This window comes from Amblyraja radiata, chromosome 25 (genome assembly GCF_010909765.2).
Source record: "Amblyraja radiata isolate CabotCenter1 chromosome 25, sAmbRad1.1.pri, whole genome shotgun sequence".
NCBI classification, from domain to species: domain Eukaryota; kingdom Metazoa; phylum Chordata; class Chondrichthyes; order Rajiformes; family Rajidae; genus Amblyraja; species Amblyraja radiata.
The window spans coordinates 32,256,933-32,277,376 of NC_045980.1; the positions used below are offsets into that span (position 1 = coordinate 32,256,933).

At 41.8% G+C, this 20,444-nt stretch overlaps 1 protein-coding gene across 2 annotated transcripts in view; it reads left to right on the top strand.

The window, feature by feature from the left end:
• The window catches only part of LOC116987601 (glycolipid transfer protein), a 33,148-nt gene extending 13,311 nt beyond the window's left edge, over nucleotides 1-19,837 (top strand). For both annotated transcript variants that reach the window (XM_033043775.1, XM_033043774.1), the window contains 4 exons: nucleotides 10,521-10,579; nucleotides 11,296-11,429; nucleotides 14,748-14,898; nucleotides 16,504-19,837. In XM_033043775.1, coding sequence (XP_032899666.1) covers nucleotides 10,521-10,579; nucleotides 11,296-11,429; nucleotides 14,748-14,898; nucleotides 16,504-16,686 — 527 coding nt within the window. In that variant the 3' untranslated portion in view covers nucleotides 16,687-19,837. The remainder of the gene's footprint in view (nucleotides 1-10,520; nucleotides 10,580-11,295; nucleotides 11,430-14,747; nucleotides 14,899-16,503) is intronic.
• Nucleotides 19,838-20,444: the final 607 nt, after the last annotated feature.

The window sequence follows — 20,444 nt, forward strand, 5'->3', positions numbered from 1 at the left end:
TGCACATGCCAATTTGCCTAAATCTACATCTGTGATTGTTTCCTATTTCCTTACAAAGCCACTCTTACAAAGTCACTCCGACCAAACCAAGACTCTGGTCTCCTCCCACAGACTTGCAGAATATTTCCCACATTAGCTGCTTTTGTTTTTAGATCTGCATTTCTGTTGTGGAAAATTAACACCATTGCCCCATGTACTGCAATGTTGCCAAGTTTTTCAATTTGTCTTGCCCCTCCTACTGAAGCATTGCATGCTGACCAGATGTAATTTCAACTTTGGGTAGCAGTAGGAGTTCCTCAAAGGTCTTGGAGACTGGGGAGAGGCAATTGGTATGAAGAGGAAGGGTCAGGGAAGAATAGGTTTTATTTCATGGGGGAGAGAGCAAATTTGGGTGTATACTGCTAGCATAGAGATGGTGATGTGCTGGTTTGAATGTTGGGAGAGTAACCATACACAATGAATTGAATTCTGGGCGTGCACATCTCTGAAGATCTTTCCTGGTCCGAGAACACTGATGCAATTATTAAGAAAGCACATCAGCGCCTCTACTTCCTGAGAAGATTACGGAGAGTCGGTTTGTTAAGGAGGACTCTCTCTAACTTCGACAGGTGCACAGTAGAGAGCATGCTGACCGGTTGCATCGTGGCTTGGTTCGGCAACTTAAGCGCCCTGGAGAGGAAAAGACTACAAAAAGTAGTAAACACTGCCCAGTCCATCATCAGCTCTGACCTCCCTTCCATCGAGGGGATTTATCGCAGTCGCTGCCTCAAAAAGGCTAACAGTATCATCAAAGACCCACACGATCCTGGCCACACACTCATCTCCCTGCTACCTTTAGGTAGAAGGTACAGGAGCCTGAAGACTGCAACAACCAGGTTCAAGAATAGCTACTTCCCCACAGCCATCAGGCTATTAAACTTGGCTCGGACAAAACTCTGAACATTAATAACCCATTATCTGTTATTTGCACTTCATCAGTTTATTTATTCATGTGTGTATATATTTATATAATGGTATATGGACACGCTGATCTGTTCTGTAGTCAATGCCTACTATGTTCTGTTGTGCTGAAGCAAAGCAAGAATTTCATTGTCCTGTCAGGGACACATGACAATAAACTCTTGAATCTTGAATGCTTTATTGTCACATGTGACAAGTCACGGTGAAATTTTTTGCTTGCTGCCTGAACCACTGAGTTACCTCAGCACGGCCTTTTTTGATTCAGTAATAACATATGGGAATCCTGGACCTGTTCTTTCTCCACTTCCTCTTTTGTGGGGAAATGTTGCTCAGAGTCCCCAACTCAGCAGTCACTGAGGTTGAGTAACTTGGCACTGATGGGACTAAATATATTAAGGTTCACATGCAATATTATTTCACCATGTTTAACTTCCAGTATCTTAAGAGAAAGAACAAGAGCTATTCTTGTTAAAAGCACAGTGTGGTGGTGATAAGCAATTTGGGTAAAATACACTATGTACAGTATCGAGTGAAGCTTTAGTGGTGATGCTTATCAAAGCATCAAACATCCCATGTGCAGTGTTTGCACAAAGCTTTTAGCCCTATTTGTGTATATTTTAAAAACCTAATGTCCATGACTTTCTGGTTCAGGAACAGCTTCTTCCCAGCAACCATCAAGCTATTGAACACAACAAACACCATTTAAACTTCAAATTACAAGCGTGCATTAGGGACCACAGACTTTTTATTTTGCAGTAATTGTTTTTTTAAATTTATTGAAGTTTGTTTTATTATGCTTTCTGTCGAGTATTATGTTTACAGACCTGTTATGCTGCTGTAAGTAAGAATTTTATTGATGGATACAAAGTGTTGGAGCAACTCAGCGAGTCAGGCAGCATCTCTGGAGAAGGATGGGTGACCTATTGGGGTCGGGGGTACTGAAAGTGGGGGGGGGGGGGGGGGGGGGACGGTCAGGGTGGGGGGAAGGTGAAGAGCTGTAGGCGAGGAAAGATCAGGACTAGCCACAAATGACCTGGGTGTTGCCTGTTGGCTAGGGAAGGGTGTGATCTCAGGAGAAACAATGTGGAGAACTGGAAAACTCAGCAGGACGGGTAGCATCTCTAGATAGATGGAATGCGTGACATTTTGGGTGGAGACCCTTCAGACTGCAGATGTGTGGGACTGGTAAAATTATTTGGGAGGGGGAAGGGGGCAAGGAGGGAGAGAGGGGAGTACGAGATGGATTTACTTAATTAGAGAATTCAGTGTTCATAAAGCTGGGTTGTAAGCTATCCAAGTGAAATATAAAATATAAAAAAGTGCTGTTTTTCTACTAATATTTTCATTGTTGAAATGCTGCAAAGAATCAGCAGGTTGGGCTACATCCGGAGTAACTCAGTTGGTCAAGCAGCATCTCTGGAGAAAAGGAATAGGTGACATTTCGATTTGGAACCCTTTTGAAAATTGGAGGGGGGGGGTGAGAGAACAGGAGGCGAGAAAAGGGCCAGGACAAATCGGGGGGGGGCAACAGATGGCCGCAGGAGGGGGGGGTGGAGTCCATAATTGCCATTTGTTCGTCTGCGGTCAAGGAAGAAACGAAGGGCCTTGAGGCCTCCTTGGTATGGGATGGAGGTGAAGAGTGACTGAATGTCCATAGTAAAGATGAGGGCACGGGGTCCTGCAAACCAAAAGTTATTAAAGAGTCAAAGTATCTGAGGTGTTTTGTCTGGGGTCAAGGAGAAAATGGAGAGCCTTAAGGCTTTCCTGTTGGGGGTTGGAGGTTGCCTTTTGTCTGCCTATATTGCTGCTTTCAGGACTCAATCAATTGAGCTTTCCAACTTCAGGTAACGTGCTTTCTTTGTGTGTACTTCCACTGGAAGTCATACAAAAGATGTATTGGCTCAATTTTCGGGGTGGGAGATTGCAACCTTCACATGGTCCGCCCTGTTTCAAAGAATGCAATCAACCTGGCGTGCACAATCAAATAAGGTCTAATAGAACAAGTTGTCCTACAACTTTAGGCTGTGCACCCCATATGCAAGAAGAAGAAGGCTCAATTTTCCATTCTACATTATGTGACCTATCGGGTTTGTTCCACAACATTTTAATCCCCTTTTGGTTCTAACTTGCCCCATTGATAACAGGACCTCTACAACTTGACCCCACGGTAACCCAGGCCTATTTGGTCACACATATTCTCCTTGTCTTATTGACCCCTTACTCGCCTTTTTCTGCAATTTAACAGATGTTTTTTTCCCTTTCCCAGCCGAAGGACCTTGACCAAAAATACTTATTGTTTTACTTTCATTATCTTGCCTGAACTGCCAAGCAAGTCCAGCATTTCCTGTTTTCACTTCAGACTGCCAGCATCCACATTTTTATTGTCACTACTTCCCACTTGTCACCACACTACCGGTTTTTCAGGCGATTGCCGGCAACTTGACAGTCACCGGCAGTCCTCTGAAAAATCAAGTGGGACAGGCCCATTAATTTATAGTTTCTTTGTGTCTCCCCACAATATTTTCCTTTTTCCTTAAGCCTTTATTGTATTGTTGTTCCTTCGTTAAAAAATGCTGCCAAGTGCAAAAGTGTGCCCTTGGATATGTTGCTGACGGGAACGGTGCATGATCTGGACAGTGAAATTTTGCAATCTTTGCAAGCACACTATTTACAAAAGAAATGCTTTTCTGGAAAAGATTTTCTGAAATTCAATTGTTTCTTTGCAAAGGCTGGCTTAAATTCTGTGCACTATTGGCATTCTGTGCATGGAGGCTAGCATGCTGTTCATTATAACAAAAATAGCATCACAAATTGCAATCACATTTATGGATGATGCATAAGTAAAGGGTAGTGGAAAGGCAATCGTGAAGAGGATGCAATCAGTTTGGGGGTATTGAGAGGTTGAATGAATGAATAACATGTAGTAAATGGGGTTTAATTTGGGGGGGAAAGATATTGTCTGCGCTGAAACCTTCTCCATTTCAATATTTGCTTTTATCGTTTTTCCTTGCAAAGGGATTTGGGATCGTAAACGAAATGCAGAAAGTGCAGTAAGTTTAGTTTAGTGATATAACGCGGAAACAGGCCCTTCGTCCCACCTGGTCCGCGCTGACAAGCGATCCCCGCACATTAACACCATCCTACATTCACCAGGGACAATTCTTACATTTACCAAGCCAATTTACCTACAAACCTGTACGCCTTTAGAGTGTGGGAGGAAACCGAATATATTGGAAAAGCCCACGCAGGTCACAGGGAGAAGGTACAAACTCCGTACAGACAACACCCGTAATCGGACCCGGGTCTCTGGCGCGGAGATATGTTGCCGAAACAGGCCCTTTGGCCCACTGAGTCCATGATGGTCAGCGATCACACCATACACTAGCTCTATCCTACACACTAGGGACATATTTTACAACTCACTGAAGCCAATTAGCCTACAAATCCTACGTCTTTGGAGTGTGAGGGCTAACCAGAGCACCCAGAGTAAACCCACGCGGTCACTGGGAGAGCATGCACACCTCGTTCAGACAGCATCCGTAGTCTGGATTGAACCCGGGTCTCTGGTGTTGTAAGGCAGCAACTCCACCGTTGTGCCACTGTGTCATAGGTACTGTCGAAGACAGAGGTGAAGTAGCTCAGCGGGTCACCTGGAGGGAGGGGGGTGGGTGAGCAAAGCAAATGCTTCTCGTGTGCGAGTCAAGGACCATGCCCTAAATAAAAAAAACTTACAAGGCACCAATTTAAGGTAGCGATAAGGAAGGGCTTTACATACGCCAAGGCTTTGGAACTTTGGCTCTTGAAAGCCGTCGCGGTTGAATCTTACACACGCACTAAGCTGAGAATTTTAACCAGTAAAGGAAGCAAGACTGGCAGTCTAGTTGACTCTATTGTGAATTTATTTAATGGCGGAGCATTCTCAAAGGACCACATTCTATCCCTGGTCCTATTGTAAGTGAACTGTGCAGGGAACACATTATAGAGTTGGCTATTTATGGATGTACTGACAATGCGCTTTGCTAGCTTCTAGATCAAATTTGATACCAAGATGCTGGCTCGAACGGCCGAATGGCCTACTCCTGCACCTATTGTCTAAGATTGAAAATTGGGCTACATAGATGGAAGTCTAACACACTTTGTAATCTGAGAGGGAATAGATCACTAATATGCAGAGAGTACAAATGCAAAGTGAGCTAATGGCCAAGGAAGTGAGCTACAAGTGTTCTTGGCATTATAGAGTTTGTGATGGGAATAGAAGCCATTACCTTCAACCGTACTGATGTTTATCTGGAGTAATTTGCAGTCCATGCAAGAAAACATATTGGAGAAATTTAACATGTTGGGTAGGAGAAAGATGAAGGTAAATGTCAGTGTTGGTGCCAACGTTGCTGCATGTTTGTGGGTTATCTCAAGTGCATTTGATGGAGAGCCCAAGACTCTATCTTCGGGTATTGGAGCTAACCAGTCGGGGCAAGAAGAATTGTCGGTGGGGGATTCTTGAAATGATTTTATGTGCAATAAAACAAATGCATTGTCCTTGCTTGACCTTTGTCTTGTTGATGTGGAAGAGGGTTTTGAAGTGTGATCACTTTTGACAAGGTTACAAGATGGTTGAGGGTAAGAGAGTCTAGAGGGTTTGATTGTCATGTCCCAGATAGAACAATGAAATTCAGCATGCGCACACCCACCGTGCACGCATGCGACCACAGCCACACCACACCACACACACTAAGTAGCGAGGAGAGGGGGTAGGGGATTGGCTTGGTCTGGATTGCAACACAGGTGACTGAATTGGTGGTCTTGGTGATGTTGAAATGGAACAATGTAGAAATGTCAAGAGCACAAAAGTTATTTATGATGCTGACCAGCTAACATCAGTAAGTTAAAACATCATCCCAAGGTCTGTGATTTCTCAAAAGTGAACTTCAACTTCTATGCCTGAGAAACACCACCTTGTCCTTTGTTTGGGCACATTGCACTTTCCATGGGCCATATCAAACTCTTCAACTTTGGACAACTCATTTCATACTTCCACCACTGCACACTTTTATTTTCAGGTAATTAGTTTTATCTGTCTACATTGGGTCTGGACATTTCTGCTGCAAGCCATCCATTGATGAGTAAAACAACCAAGTGCCGGAGTAACTCGGTGGCTCAGGCAGCATCTGTGTCGGGGCTCTTCAGTCTGGTAACCCAACCCAAAACATCTTCGATCCATTCCCTCCATAGATACTGCCCGACCCACTGAGTTACTCCAGCACTTTGTTTTACTCAAGAATCCAGCATCGATAGTTTTTGTCTTCATCAAGAATCAGAATGAATCAGAATGGCGTTTATTGTCATTTGAACACGTTCAAACAAAATTACGTTTCTGCAGTCATAACAACAAACAACAACAAAAAACAAAACACACAATTAACACAACTCCACACAAACATCCATCACAGTGAATTCCCAAACACCTCCTCACTGTGATGGAAGGCAAAAGTCTTATCTCTCTTCACACTGTGTTTTTGATTTTCTGTTTTTGGATTGAATTCTGTTTTTAATTTGTGTCTCTGTGATGTCTTTATTATTTGTTATATTCCGATTATATGTTATTCCGATTAAATGTCTATTATTGTTATGTCTGTATTCTTTCTTTATGTGCTGCACGGAGAGGACGCTGGCGCTGTTTGTTCGCCGCTTCTCCGTTTGCTATTGTCTGTTACTATTGTAAAGCGACTTTGAGTCTTAGAAAAGCGCTATAAAAATAAAATTTATTATTATTATTATTATTATCTCTTCCCTGTTCTCTTTTCTTATTCTCCCGCAGTCAAGCAGTCAAACTGCTGCCTCTAGTTGATCGAAGCTCTTGATCTTAGATGCTGGTGTCCCCCGGCGGGCGATGGTAAGCCTTGCGGCCGTTTAAGCTGCGCCGGGCGATGTAAGGCCCCACTCCGGGTCGATTTTAACCCCTCGATTCGGGCAGGCGAAGTTTGACGTTGCATTGCGGGAGCTCCAAAAAACGGTCTCCCACCAGGGACCCGCGGGCTCCCGATGTTACAGTCCACAGGGCCTGCAGCCTGAGCCACCGAAGCTCCGAAGTCGGGTCGCAGCCTCGCGCCACCACAGCGCTCCGCACTCTGAAGTCGGCCAGCTCCGCGATGGCGAGTCCGCAGGCTCTGCGACTGGAGCCCCAGGTCGATTCTGGTTGGAGGCCGCCGAAGTTAGGCCCAACAACAGACGGACTGCAGAGGCCATGCCGCGAGGCGCTTCTATCAATTCCTGATTATTAACTCTGTTTTTCCTCCTCCGTTAAGCCAGTCCGATCTGGCTGGGCATATCCCACAGGTAGTATTTGCAACGTTGTTTCATTGGCTGTGTTATCATTTTTAGCTACTACAGAGATTCCCTTTGTTCCCCCTCCCCCAGCCCACCCCTCCCCCCCCCCCCCCACCAAAAAAAATCTTGTTCTGAAACTTAAAACCAATTTGTTTTTCTGTCAATTCTGACAACCTTCAAACTGAAAAGGTGATGGTTTCTCTTAACACTGATGCTGCCTGACCCGAGTGTTTCCTGCCATTATTTGAGCTTCTATAACTTTGTTAATGTAGCAGTTTTTCCATGCAGCGCTCTGTACACTTTGTTAATGGCCCCATACAAATGTTCAAGTTCATCACAATTTTTGTACTATCTCCAGAAAATAAATTATTCAGTTCTGGTAATTCTACCATAGCATCATGGGTTAGGGATGTAATTAATTTCCATTATTGATGATTTCTATTCGTGTGTTGAAGTTTTTATTACTTTTTTTGCATATTTAATTTTCATTGCTTATGCAATTGGTAATTAACCATTTTATCTTTCAAATTTTTTTTAATCTAAAAATTATTTTAATTGTATCTTCTTTGAAAATAGTTTTAGTTTCAAACACTTGTGTTCATAACTTGATCATTACACTGTGCTTGGTGCTAGTTTTACTGCTGTCTATTGATCAGTGTTAATGCCAAATCCTTGTTTGAATTGTTTGAGAAGGAACTGCAGATGAAGGAAAATGTTCCTTCGCTACTTAGATGCTGCTGCACCCGCTGAGTTTCTCCAGCACTTTTGTTGTCCTTGTTTGAATGACTGATTAGGGAAATTAGCATCAAGAGAAGATAGTGGGAGAAAATTAACATTTCTCTTGTAATCTAGTGACCACCAACCTTGAATGATTAAACTTGCTGCAACAAAACCAACTTTGCAATTTTTGTGGAAATGAACAAAATTTTGGATCCAATCTCCCAATGCTTTTGATTTTAATCAATGATCCTGTTCACAACAAAATCTTTGACGTGGTACTGAAATCCTGTTACTAAAGTTGGAGTAGATTAATCAAATGAAAGATTTGCTTGTAATTTTTAAGGTAATATCAACCATTTGAAATGCTATAGTTGCAGCAGCGAAAATATGGCTAGGATTTGTGCCGCGCTTGACTTATCAATACTCATTCAATATGAATAGACATTCTTAGGTCATTAGAATATTATCTGTTTGCATTCATTAATAGATTGAGGACTCACTCAGTTCTACATTCCTTTATTGTTACATGTATTGGAAATTAGTGGGAACACTTTGGTTATTAGTACTTTCAGAACATTTAGCACTTTTTAAAAACACTGGATTTCCTGTAATCTCTGTTGTGAAGTGTATCTATTGTGTTTAATCTTAGAATCTACATACAGTGCCCTTCATAATGTTTGGGACAAAGACCCATCATTTATTTATTTGCCTCTGTACGCCACAATTTGAGATTTGTAATAGAAAAAAAATCACATGTGGTTAAAGAGCACATTGTCAGATTTTAATAAAGGCCATTTTTATTCATTTTGGTTTCACCATGTAGAAATTACAGCAGTGTTTATACATAGTTCCCCCATTTCAGGGCACCATAATGTTTGGGACACAGCAATGTCATGTAAATGAAAGTAGTCATGTTTAGTATTTTGTTGTATATCCTTTGCATGCAATGACTGCTTGAAGTCTGCGATTCATGAACATCACCAGTTGCTGGGTGCCTTCTCTGGTGATGCTCTACCAGGCCTGTATTGCAGCCAATACATCTTTAGCTTATGCTTGTTTTGGGGGCTAGTCCCCTTCAGCTTTCTCTTCAGCATATAAAAGGCATGCTCAATTGGGTTCAGATCAGGTGATTGGCTTGGCCACTCAATAATTGACCATTTTTTAGCTTTGAAAATCTCCTTTGTTGCTTAAGCAGTATGTTTGGGATCATTGTCTTGCTGTAGAATGAACCAATGAGTTTTGAGGCATTTGTTTGAACTTGAGCAGATAGGCTGTGTCTTTCCACTTCAGAATTCATTATGCTACTACCATCAGCAGTTGTATCATTAATGAAGATAAGTGAGCCAGTGCCTTCAGCAGCCATACATGCCCTGGACATAACACCCCCACCACCGTGTTTCACAGAAGAGGTGGTACGCTTTGGATCTTGGACGGTTCCTTCTCTCCTCCATATTTTGCTCTTACCATCTCTCTGATATAAGTCAATCTTCATCTCATCTGTCCACAAGACCTTTTTCCAGAACTGTGGTTGCTCTTTTAAGTACTTCTTGGCAAACTGTAACCTGGCCGTCCTATTTTTGCAGCTAACCAGTGGTTTGCATCGTGCAGTATAACCTCTGTTTTTCCGTTCATGAAGTCTTCTGCAGACAGTGGTCATTGACAAATCCACACCTGACTCCTGAAGAGTGTTTCTGATCTGTCGGACAGGTGTTTGGGGATTTTGCTTTATTTTAGAGAAAATTCTTCTGTCATCATCTGTGACGATCTTCCTTGGCCTGCCAGTCCCTTTGCAATTAGTAAGCTCACCAGTGCACTCTTTCTTCTTAATGATGTTCCAAACAGTTGATTTTGGTAAGCCTGAAGTTTGGCTGATGTCTCTAACAGTTTTATTCTTGTTTCTCAGTCTCATAATGGCTTCTTTGACTTTCATTGGCACAACTTTGGTCCTCGTGTTGATAAGCAGCAATAAACGTTTCCAAAGGTGATGGAAAAACTGGAGGAAAGACTAGGTGCTGAGAGCTCTCTTATACCTGCATTAAGGAGGCAATTACACACAGCTGAGTAATTACAAACACCTGTGAAGCCATGTGTCCCAAACATTATGGAGGGCACTAGATGTCTGCTATATTCTTTCAGTGTTGAGATAACTGACAAATTGACTAAGGATGTGTGGACGGCAAGATTTAATTTTGACCAGTGACCTATTTATTACCATTGTTTTTAATTGTTAAGGAACCGAGTGAAAGGATAGACAGACTGCCTCAGTTCAAGTACATCAGCATTTAGCACTAAATTTTAATTGATGATATAGGGGATGAATCACATGCTATAAACTGTTTGTAAACTATACATTCCTAAATATCTCTCTTCAAAAATCTTCAGTCCTAAATGGGCAAAACTGTTAGTATTTGTCGAGAAGGACTTGTATTTCGTGAACTGCCTGATTTCGTAGAGAAACAGACTTGCCTTTTTAGAATTTGTTTGATAATCAACTCCCTGTTCTATTTTATTTTTAGATTGCCTTGGCTCAAAACTGTTTTCACCAATCAAAGCAGATGTGATGGGCAACATCACAGTAAGTAGTCCAAGTTGTGGCATTCTTGTCGTTGTCCAAAATCTCTATAGCAGAGAAACAGAACCTTTGCCCAGTCTGAAGAAAGCTCCCGACTTGAAGCGTCGCCTGTTCATTCCTTTCACAGATGTTGCCTGACCTGCTGAGTTCCTCATGCACTTTGTTTTTTAAGATTCCAGCATCTGCAGTTCTTTGTGTGTCGATCCCTTTGACTGATTTTAGTTTGGTTCAGCAATTCAGTACGGAAACAAGTCCTTCAGCCCACCTAGTGCGATCCCCGCACACTAATCCTCTCTGCTCAAGTTCAAACAAATGCCTCAAAACTCATTGGCTGGTGGTTCATTCTGCAGCAAGATAATGATCCCAAACATACTGTTAAAGCAACAAAGGAGTTTTTCAAAGCTACAAAATGGTCAATTCTTGAGTGGCCAGGGCACTGAAGGTCTTTACAGGTTGTAATAGCAACAATGGCCGTTCTGCATTGTAGATTTACGACAGGTCCACCGCCGTTTCTTTTTTTTTTTCTCTTTTCTTCCCCCCCCCGTGCAGAACTGATAATCCCGAAATATTCGGGTTCCAAGGGTGCTGGGATATCGGTGGTGGACCTGTACTTCAACATAAGTGCTACTTGGTCAATAAAGAAATGTGCCACCTTTGAGTTTTGAATTTGGATTCTTCTGAAAGCTCAAGTCATTGTTTTTTCCCCCCCCACTTAATAGAAAATTAAGGCGGTATATGAAACAAACCCCACAAAATTCAAGACATTGCAACTCATTCTTGAAGGAGAAAAGGAGATGTATGGCTCGGAGTGGCCAAAGGTCGGAGCTACCCTGGCACTTATGTGGCTAAAAAGGTAAGCTGTATAACTTGTGTCGCTATATTCCGCCCCCCCCCCCCCCCCCCCCCCCCCCCTTTTGTTTAGGTCTCTGCCATGACTTTTTTCTCAAGCAGATTGCACTAGAATACAAAGATTTGGGTGACATCTTCAGAAGTGCCATTTATTCATGTTTGATTTGGGAATGCAACACCTCTTTACCTGATTCTGTGTACCTCAGATCTGCAAGTGAGCTCTCTTCTGAGGTACTGGCCAACCTTTGGGGAAACCATAAGTATTTGTTTGACGTTTAAATACTTGGCAGCCATTCATAATACATTCTCAAATTTAACATCTCAGTTCTCTGTCCGACCCAAAATGTCACCTGTCCTTCTTCTCCGAAGAAGCTGCCTGCCTGAGTTACTCCAGCATTTTGTGTCTATCTTAAAATAACTTCTCTGGATTATAGTTTTAAAGAAAGGGAATGAATGCTGACAAGTGTTGCCACAAGCAACTAACATGAAAATCCGATTCCGTTCAGCATTGGCCTGAAGATATTTCAACATAACCCAACTGAGATTCATCCTTTAGAAAGTGAGTTACTCCAGCACTTTGTGTCTGTCTCAGTTATATATCTTTAATGTCTAAAATAAGCCCCATTATAAAATCATGAACCTAGATAGATACTTTAATGCAAGCTTCCTCTAGCCTTGAGCAAAATGTAGTTTTCCCGGTTGTAATTACATGAATTGAAATTAATGGAAGTGACTTTCACTTTGTAAATGGGTGCTATTGCCATCTGTGCGCACTTTTGTTTAAAGAGTGCACATCTCATTTTCCAACCCATTAGTCACAGAATCAACCACATAACGAACCTTGAAATTATAAGTGATGAACAGCAGGGATAAGGGAAGAGGCTGGCGAGCAGGAGTGGGCAGCATATTGTTGAATATGGATGAGAACCTGGTCTTTTGTAGTTTTCCCATGAGGAGTTGTAATGGATCAAGTGCTGAGGTTTCCCTTAATAAGCCTGACGTTGGCACTATTCTAGGTCAATTTGTGTGAATGACGGTTACTTGTACTGCTGTGGTCACTGCAGTACATTCTACGGTCTACTCTCTTTGACCTCTGTTTTGTGCTTAAACAGTGTTTATCAGTCAATTTGATTATTTTTAGTACTGTGTAATTTAAAATGTTCATAGAACATAGTTACAGCACATGAACAGGCCCTTCAGCCCATAATGTCCATGCTTGAATTGATGCCTGCAATGTCCACAAACAATGTAATATTAGAATTTAAAGGGATCAACATATAAAAACTACTATTTGGGAAGGTACACAAAAATGCTGGAGAAACTCAGCGGGTGCAGCAGCATCTAGGAGCGAAGGAAATGAGCAATGTTTCGGGCCGAAACGTTGCCTATTTCCTTCGCTCCTAAATGCTGCTGCACCTGCTGAGTTTCTCCAGCATTTTTGTGTACCTTTGATTTCCCAGCATCTGCAGTTCCTTCTTAAATACTATTTGGGAAGAATGGCATTTAAATGTTGGTTAAATTTGGCTTTAATTACAACACACTTTATTCCTTGACCAATGACTTTTTAAAAGTGAAAAGGCTGGTTTTCCTGTTAGATTCGGACTATTCCTTGTTTTACAAAAATAAATTAAGTTAGAAGGATGAGAAGGGATCTTACAGAAACACATAACATTTCTTAAGGGATTGGATAGGCTAGATGCAGGAAAAATGTTCCTGATGTTGTAGTCCAGAACCAGGGGTCACAGTTTAAGAATAAGGGATAAGCCATTTAGGACTGAGATGAGGAAAAACCTTTTCACCCAGTTGTGAATCTGTGGAATTCTCTGCCACAGAAGGCAGTGGACGCCAATTCACTGGATGTTTTCTAGGGAGTTAGATATAGCTCTTAGGGTTAACGGAATCAAGGGATATGGGGAGAAGCAGGAACGGTGTACTGATTTAGGATGATCAGCCATGATAATATTGAATGGCAGTGCTGGCTCAAAGGGCTGAATGACCTACTCCTGAGCACCTGAGCTCCACGCACTTGCTTGCCTTTGGCCTATATCTCTCTCAACCTTTTAATATCCATGTACCTGACGAAATGTCTTTTAAACCTTGTAAATGGGTTCACCTCATCTGTAGAACTTGCCTATGGCCTTTCGTGAGCGGTTTAAGTTTAATTTAGCGATACAGAGTGGAAACGGGCTCTTGGGCCCACTGAGTCCACGCCGACCAGTGATCCACATTACACTAGTACACACTGCAGACAATTTTACAATTTGTTTTACCAAAACCAATTAACTGCACGTCTTTGGAGTGTGGGAGGAGACCAGAGCACCCGGGGGAAAACCCACGCAGTCACGGGGGGGACTGAACAAACTCCGTACAGACGGCACTCGCAGTCAGGATCAAACCCAGGTCTCTGGTGCTGAAAGGCAGCAACACTACCACTGTGCCACTCTGCCGATTTCTGGACAACAGAAAACATTTTGCCATCAATTATGTACTTTTGAAATATTGCCATTGGAAGTTTAACTTGTCTACGTTACATAGTTTAAAAATGGTCCTGCAAAAGGTAAGCCGTCCTCTGATCAATTTTGTGCTGGTGGTTTTTTGCGGCTTAACACCCAGGTCTCGTGAATCTTCCATATTAATTTGACGACCGATGGGGCAGAGGTTGAATATCATCCAAAGAGTGCACCTGTGACAATGCACTGAAATGTCAGCCTAGATTGTGTTGGAGTCCCTCAAGTGCAGCTTCTCACAAAGTAGTGAGTGCTATCACTGAATCAAGGACTAATCAGTCTTGCGTCGCTAACTCTTGAACTCTTGACAATCTTTTGGGAATGAATTGATTAAAATTAATGGCTACAACTTCCCCAGTTTCTGCCTTGTGTAAATTGAGTTGAACAAATGTGCAGAATCGGTGATTCCTAGGTTTGCCATATTAAAAATGATTCGGTCTTTGAAACTGAGAAAATGTGAATATAAAGGGCCTGTCCCACTTGCCGATTTAAAAAAAATGTTTTATTTTTTAAAAAATGTTTGAATTTTTTTTCGTCGACTGCCGGCATAATTGACTGACGTATCAAGTCACCGAAAAATTTGCGGCATGATGCAGCGGTGACGCGGCGTGATGACGTATGAGGCGCGGTGTTTTTTTTTTCTTCAAATGTCGCAACATTTTTTGTCACCGCTGGATTTTGAAATGTTCAAAATCTTTTGGCCACACTGATATGATGCTGGCCGTCGCTGCTAAAAATCGCCAAGTTGGACAGGCCCCTTAAAGCATTGTCAGTTTCTATTTGAGACGTTTTTGTTTTCTTTGCAACTTTTGCAGGGGTTTGAAATTCATTCAGATAATGCTGCAAAGTATTGCCGATGGGGAACGCGATGAAGCAAATCCAAGTCTCATTCGAGTCAACGCCACAAAAGCATATGAACTGACTCTAAAGAGGTACCATGGCTGGCTTGTACAGAAGATTTTTAATGTGAGTATGTTCTTCTGCTTTGACGATGTCAGTCTTGACTTGTATCCTGTTGTAATAAAAATAAATGGATTTAAAAAAAAATTAGATTAGCTTTGTCAGTGAGATATTAGAGGTATTAGTTAATGTAGTGAATATGGGGCCTAGTTTGAACATCCTCTCGTTACCCATCTATCATTTTATCACAATGAAAACATGGACTAGATCCTAGAATCATGGAGTCACACAGCGTGAAGCAGGCCCTTCAGCCCAACTTGCTCATGTTGACCAACATGCCCCCATCTACACTGGTCCCTCCTGCCTGCATTTGGCCCATATCCTTCTAAACCTTTCCCATCCATGCACCTGTCAATGTGTTTTCTAAACATTGTGATAGCACCTGCATCTAGTACCACCTCGTTCCATCTACCAACCGCCCTTTGTGCAAGTAGAAAATAAAAAGTTTCCTTCGGGTTCCTATTAAATGTTTCTCCGCTCGCCTTGAACCTGTGTCCTCTGCTTCTAAAGTCCTCTACTCTGGGTAAAAGATTCTGCATTTCCCCAACCTTTTCGTCTCATGATCTTGTACACCTTTATAAAATTACCCCTAATCCTCCTGCACTTCAAAGGTGTGAATCTGGCATTTAATCTCAATGGTATCTTGAGAGAGAAAGCTAAAATTATGATTTGGATTTGTTCTGGAATGACAGTACTACGAATGAGCGAGGCATCCTCTCACCTGCACCTTCTGCTGCAGTGAGCACTTGCTCTCCAGGCCCCTCTGACTAGAAGATGAATGTACACCTGCGCACTTCTGTTTCAGCTCCGCAGTGTTGCTCCTCAGTCAAACGTCATGCCGTCATTTGGTGGGTTATGTAAACAAAATCACCTTATTGTCTTGTACTTCGGGCTAGCTAAGGCTCATGGGCACATCAGCTCCTGCAAGCAAACTGTAGAGCTTTTTGAAATTCTCAATTTTCCAAGTGACATGACTTTCCAACTTCACTGCTTTATATGTTAACATTCAGTAATCTAACATAGTTGGTTTCTCCACCACATTTAAACCCTTGCAGCTCTTGAGGACCCAGGGTGCTAGGCGGCTATGTGTGGGAGAAATAGGTAGGTTAGACAATAGGTGCAGGAGTAGGCCATTTGACCCTTCGAGCCAGCACCGCCATTCAATTTGATCATGGCTGATCATCCCCAATCAGTACCCCGTTCCTGCCTTCTCCCCATATCCCTTGACTCCGCTATTTTTAAGAGCCCTATCTAGCTCTCTCTTGAAAGCATCCAGACAACCCGCCTCCACCGCCCTCTGAGGCAGAGAATTCCACAGGTTAATCAGGGTGAACTTTTTCCTTCAAGGTGGAAATATCAAATGCGAGCTGTTTTGTTACAGGATGGCGAATGTTGAGAATGTGCTGCTGAGTGTGGCGGTGGTGGCAGATATGATAGTTGCATTTATAAACACATAGATTATGTGCAACCAGTTATGAGTTGGTCTTGGCATCATGTTGAACACGGGCATTATGGACCAAAAAAGGCTTGTTCCTGTGGTGAACTCTTCTATGCGATGGGGTAATGTGGTCTTCAGGTACAACAGTTTTAATTAACATTTTTGTTTTCCAGGCCGCAGTTTATGTAGCGCCGTACAAAGCGGATTTTCTGAAAGCACTGTCCAAGGGCAGAGACGTTAAAGAAGAAGAATGTATAGAAAAAATCAGACAGTTTTTAGTCAACTTCACGGTGACCATTGATGCTATCTATGAGATGTACACAAAATCGAATGCAGAGTTGGATTACAAAGTTTAACACATGCACTGACTATCTTTCTCCCCTCTTCCCTGTTCCACTCTTCCTCTCGGCAATGTAATCACTGAGATTGATAACTTAAGTTGCTGTTTGTCGGGTGGTGGTCATTAACCAGCAGTAATTAATGTGGAAGGAACACTAACCGCGTGGAGCTGATCCATGTGGAAGTTGCTTTGTGCTCCTGTTGATTCATGCTATAATAACATTGAATTAAAGCTAATGTGTGGGAAGGAACTGCAGATGCTGGTTTACACAAGAGATAGATGCAAAATGCTGGAGTAACTTGGCAGGACAGACAGAAGAAGGGTCTCGGCACCGAAAGCCACCCATTCCTTCTCTCCAGCGATGCTGCCTGTCCTGCTGATTTACTCTGGCATTTTGAGCGTATCTTTGAATTAAATTAACGTAGATCAGTTTTGTCCCATTAGTCCTTTGAGCTATTTGATGGAGTAGTGCAGAGTATATAATTTTCTCAATTTATACTACTAGTTAATACAAGCAAAATGGGGTATTTATAGGGTTAGCCCAATTACATTTGATATTTTACCATTTAGCACAAGCTTTGCACATTTACTAGAGCATTTTAGAAATGGTCAGACGTAATTTGTTAACCTTTTCAATCTTGGGTTGATGGTGCGTTCTTTGTAACCTTTTACACACACCCTTTCTACTGCATGACATAATTACATCTGCATCCTTGATCTGTTTTGAAACCTATAATGGATAATCTGTATATGCTGAAGTTGAATCTAGATAAACTCTCAATTTAAGGGTGAGATTCTGAAGCGAATCAACGGGTATTGTTTTCTCCTTTTTCCCCCTCTCTCGGGCCGACATCCTCTTGAATAGGCCTGTGCTGGGCTGACCGTCGCCATTCTCGGCACTGATGAACTCTTGACTTTGAATTCAGTACAAGTTGGTGAAATGGCCTAGCTCCGTTCTTGCTAACTGTCCCCGACTCTTCCAAGTCATGGACGCAGATGCCTGCTGTAGTAAGAGACAGTGGTCTATCAAACTTGGAACTAAATTGGCACAGATGGCCCAGGGTCCATTTAACAAGGGAAATCTAAAAAAGGGACTGTCGTATGTAAAATGTTAACGTTAATTCTAAGACTTGCTTGAAATCCTAATGCAAAGCATTTCTTTGGCTTTTTGGTTGAGGGATTATATTATAGACTTTTCTAATTCTTATTCGAGAATTAATTTTTATAATTTATTGAGCCTATTTTTGTGTAACACAGCCTAGGTCACCCAAAAACTACCACTGATTTGCACTTAGACATGAAGGGAGGTGATTGAGAGCACCATAGGAAAAGGTCTTGTTGACTACAGGATCAGAAAAATCCTCATCTGAAGAGATTAACTTCTTGGGGAACTCAGGAAAACAGACAGACTAATCCAAATGTGCTTTTGCTTAAAGAAAAATAATGCATTTCGAATCTACACAATTAGCAAATAACCTGATGTTTGATTGTGAGCAGTAATATTGCATTGCTCTTCCTCTGCATAGCTCCTTTTTCTCTTGGTAAAACACTTTTTATATTTTACTACCAGGTTTTGCATCCTCTGGCAGCTGGTATTTTTGAAAACTTGAAATGTGTGATTCTGCAGTGTTTGAGTAACCAGGGAAGTCGGCTTGAAAGCAAACTGAAGTATATTGTTTGTAAAGGCATTGCCAGTTTATTCTTCCACCTGATGACCTTTGAATAAGTGCCAGGAACATGATCTTTGAATGAGTTTTCAACTCGTGCCAGCACAGAGCTACACGTGTGTCCAGTCATAAAACCTGGACCTTTTCTACAAAAGGTCGTTCCTTGCCCCTCTTGGGCAAAATCTGTTATTTTGACTTAATTTTGTTTTCAACCTAGCACACGGCTAGTTGTGAATCCACGATCGTGTGGGAGTCAGAACAAATCAGTTGTATATTCATTCTTTGATTCCTCGGCAGCACTAATTTAATCCCAAATGCGACTAATGTTTGGGGGAATGGCCTACTGTTCTATTGGAAAGTTAGGAATTGATTATTGGAACTAACTAGAGAGGTCTGTCTGCACTCTTTAAACAGTTGGCGCCAGAAATTCAAACTTCAGCAATAATATTCCTGATGAAGCTTTGCAAGAATATTTTAGATCCTAGAAATAATATTGACCCACGTTGTCAGATTACAAAATGTTGTGATTAAATTATGTTTGTTCTGATTCAGTTTGCACGTCAACCACCTTTTACTTGTATCATTTGATGGATGAATATCGGTGACGGGTGGTAGGCGTCTTCGTGGTCACGTCACAGCAGAGATCGACACTTTACAGTGCCTTCTCAATGCTGCTTGTTGTAAGTTTTATAAACCTGGGTTGTTCCAAGTCTACTTGTCACAATCGGATACCATGTTTTAAATTCTACTGAAACCTGTTAATTATACTGCAGTTTGGAGATGATGTATTCAAGAAATGAAGCTTTTTGATTTATGTTGGAAGAGAGGATTTTATATAATTTAATAATGCATCAGGGTTTAAGTGTTCCTGCTTACCAATACTGGTAATTGAGACCAAGTCAGTCAAATATATTGGATGTTAGTTTGTTTAAGGTGCTATGTTGCAATCTCCACTGGCCTTTCATTTATCTGTAGACTTGTTGGCTATTGCAATTCACTTACCTAGTTGTGATCTTTTATAACGTCTTTGTTTAATTAAGTTTCTATCTTTTGATTCAAGGGAATAATGGAATGAAATAACATTCAGAAAAACCTCTGATGCCATTGGATCGTTTTTGAACCATGGCTTTTCTTAACCCATGAAGCTTAACACTTTGAATCCCAAAAAAATTGCAGCCATTAATATTTAACAACTTATGAAGGGTTTTTTTCACTATTACTACCTCACTTGGGCTTGCTTGAATGAAAGTAGAGCCTGCATGGAGGGCAACACTGGTGTAAACTTGTACCTAAAGCTTTTTTTCCATTCACTGTCTCTTTTCAATGTTCAGGAAATGGGATTTGTTCAACAGTAAAGGGCTAGGAGCAAATTTAGGTTTTGAGATAATAATGCAGGACTGAGGACAGAGGCAGTGTTGATGGTTACACTGTAAATTAATATTAGGCATTCCATTAAATGGAAAGCTGCAATATTGTTTTTTGCTGCACGCAATGATTATTTAAAAAAAAAAGCATAATATTGATCAGGATGCCAGTAGATCGTGTGTATAAAGTCCACTGGTGTTTTTTTATGAACTGTAAAATATAAGCAAAAAAAGGGCGGCACGGTGTCGCAGAGGTAGAGTTGCTGCCTTACAACGCTAACAGAGCTGGAGACCTGGGTTCCATCCCGACTATGGGTGCTGTCTATTTGTACGTTCTCCCTGTGATTGTGTGGGTTTTCTCCGAGATCTTTGGTGTCCTCCCACACTCCAAAGATGTACAGGTTTGTAGGTTAATTGGCTTGGTATAAATGTAAATTGTCCCTAGTGTGTGTAGGATAGTGTTTGTGTGCGGGGATTGCTGATCGGCGTGGACTCGGTGGGCCGAAGGGTCTGTTTCCGCGCTGTATCTCTAAACTAAAGTAACTGCACGATCCATTTGTTGCCATCTTCCAGGACGTCAGCAACCCATGGAAACTAATGACCGTAAGCAATGTTAAAATGTTACACCTGCACAGATCTGTACAGTTAATGAACAACACCAAATACAAGATGTGTCAACTTGGCATCCCAGCTTTTGGACATGGCAGGTTGATCAATATCTGAAGGATAGACAATAAGACAGT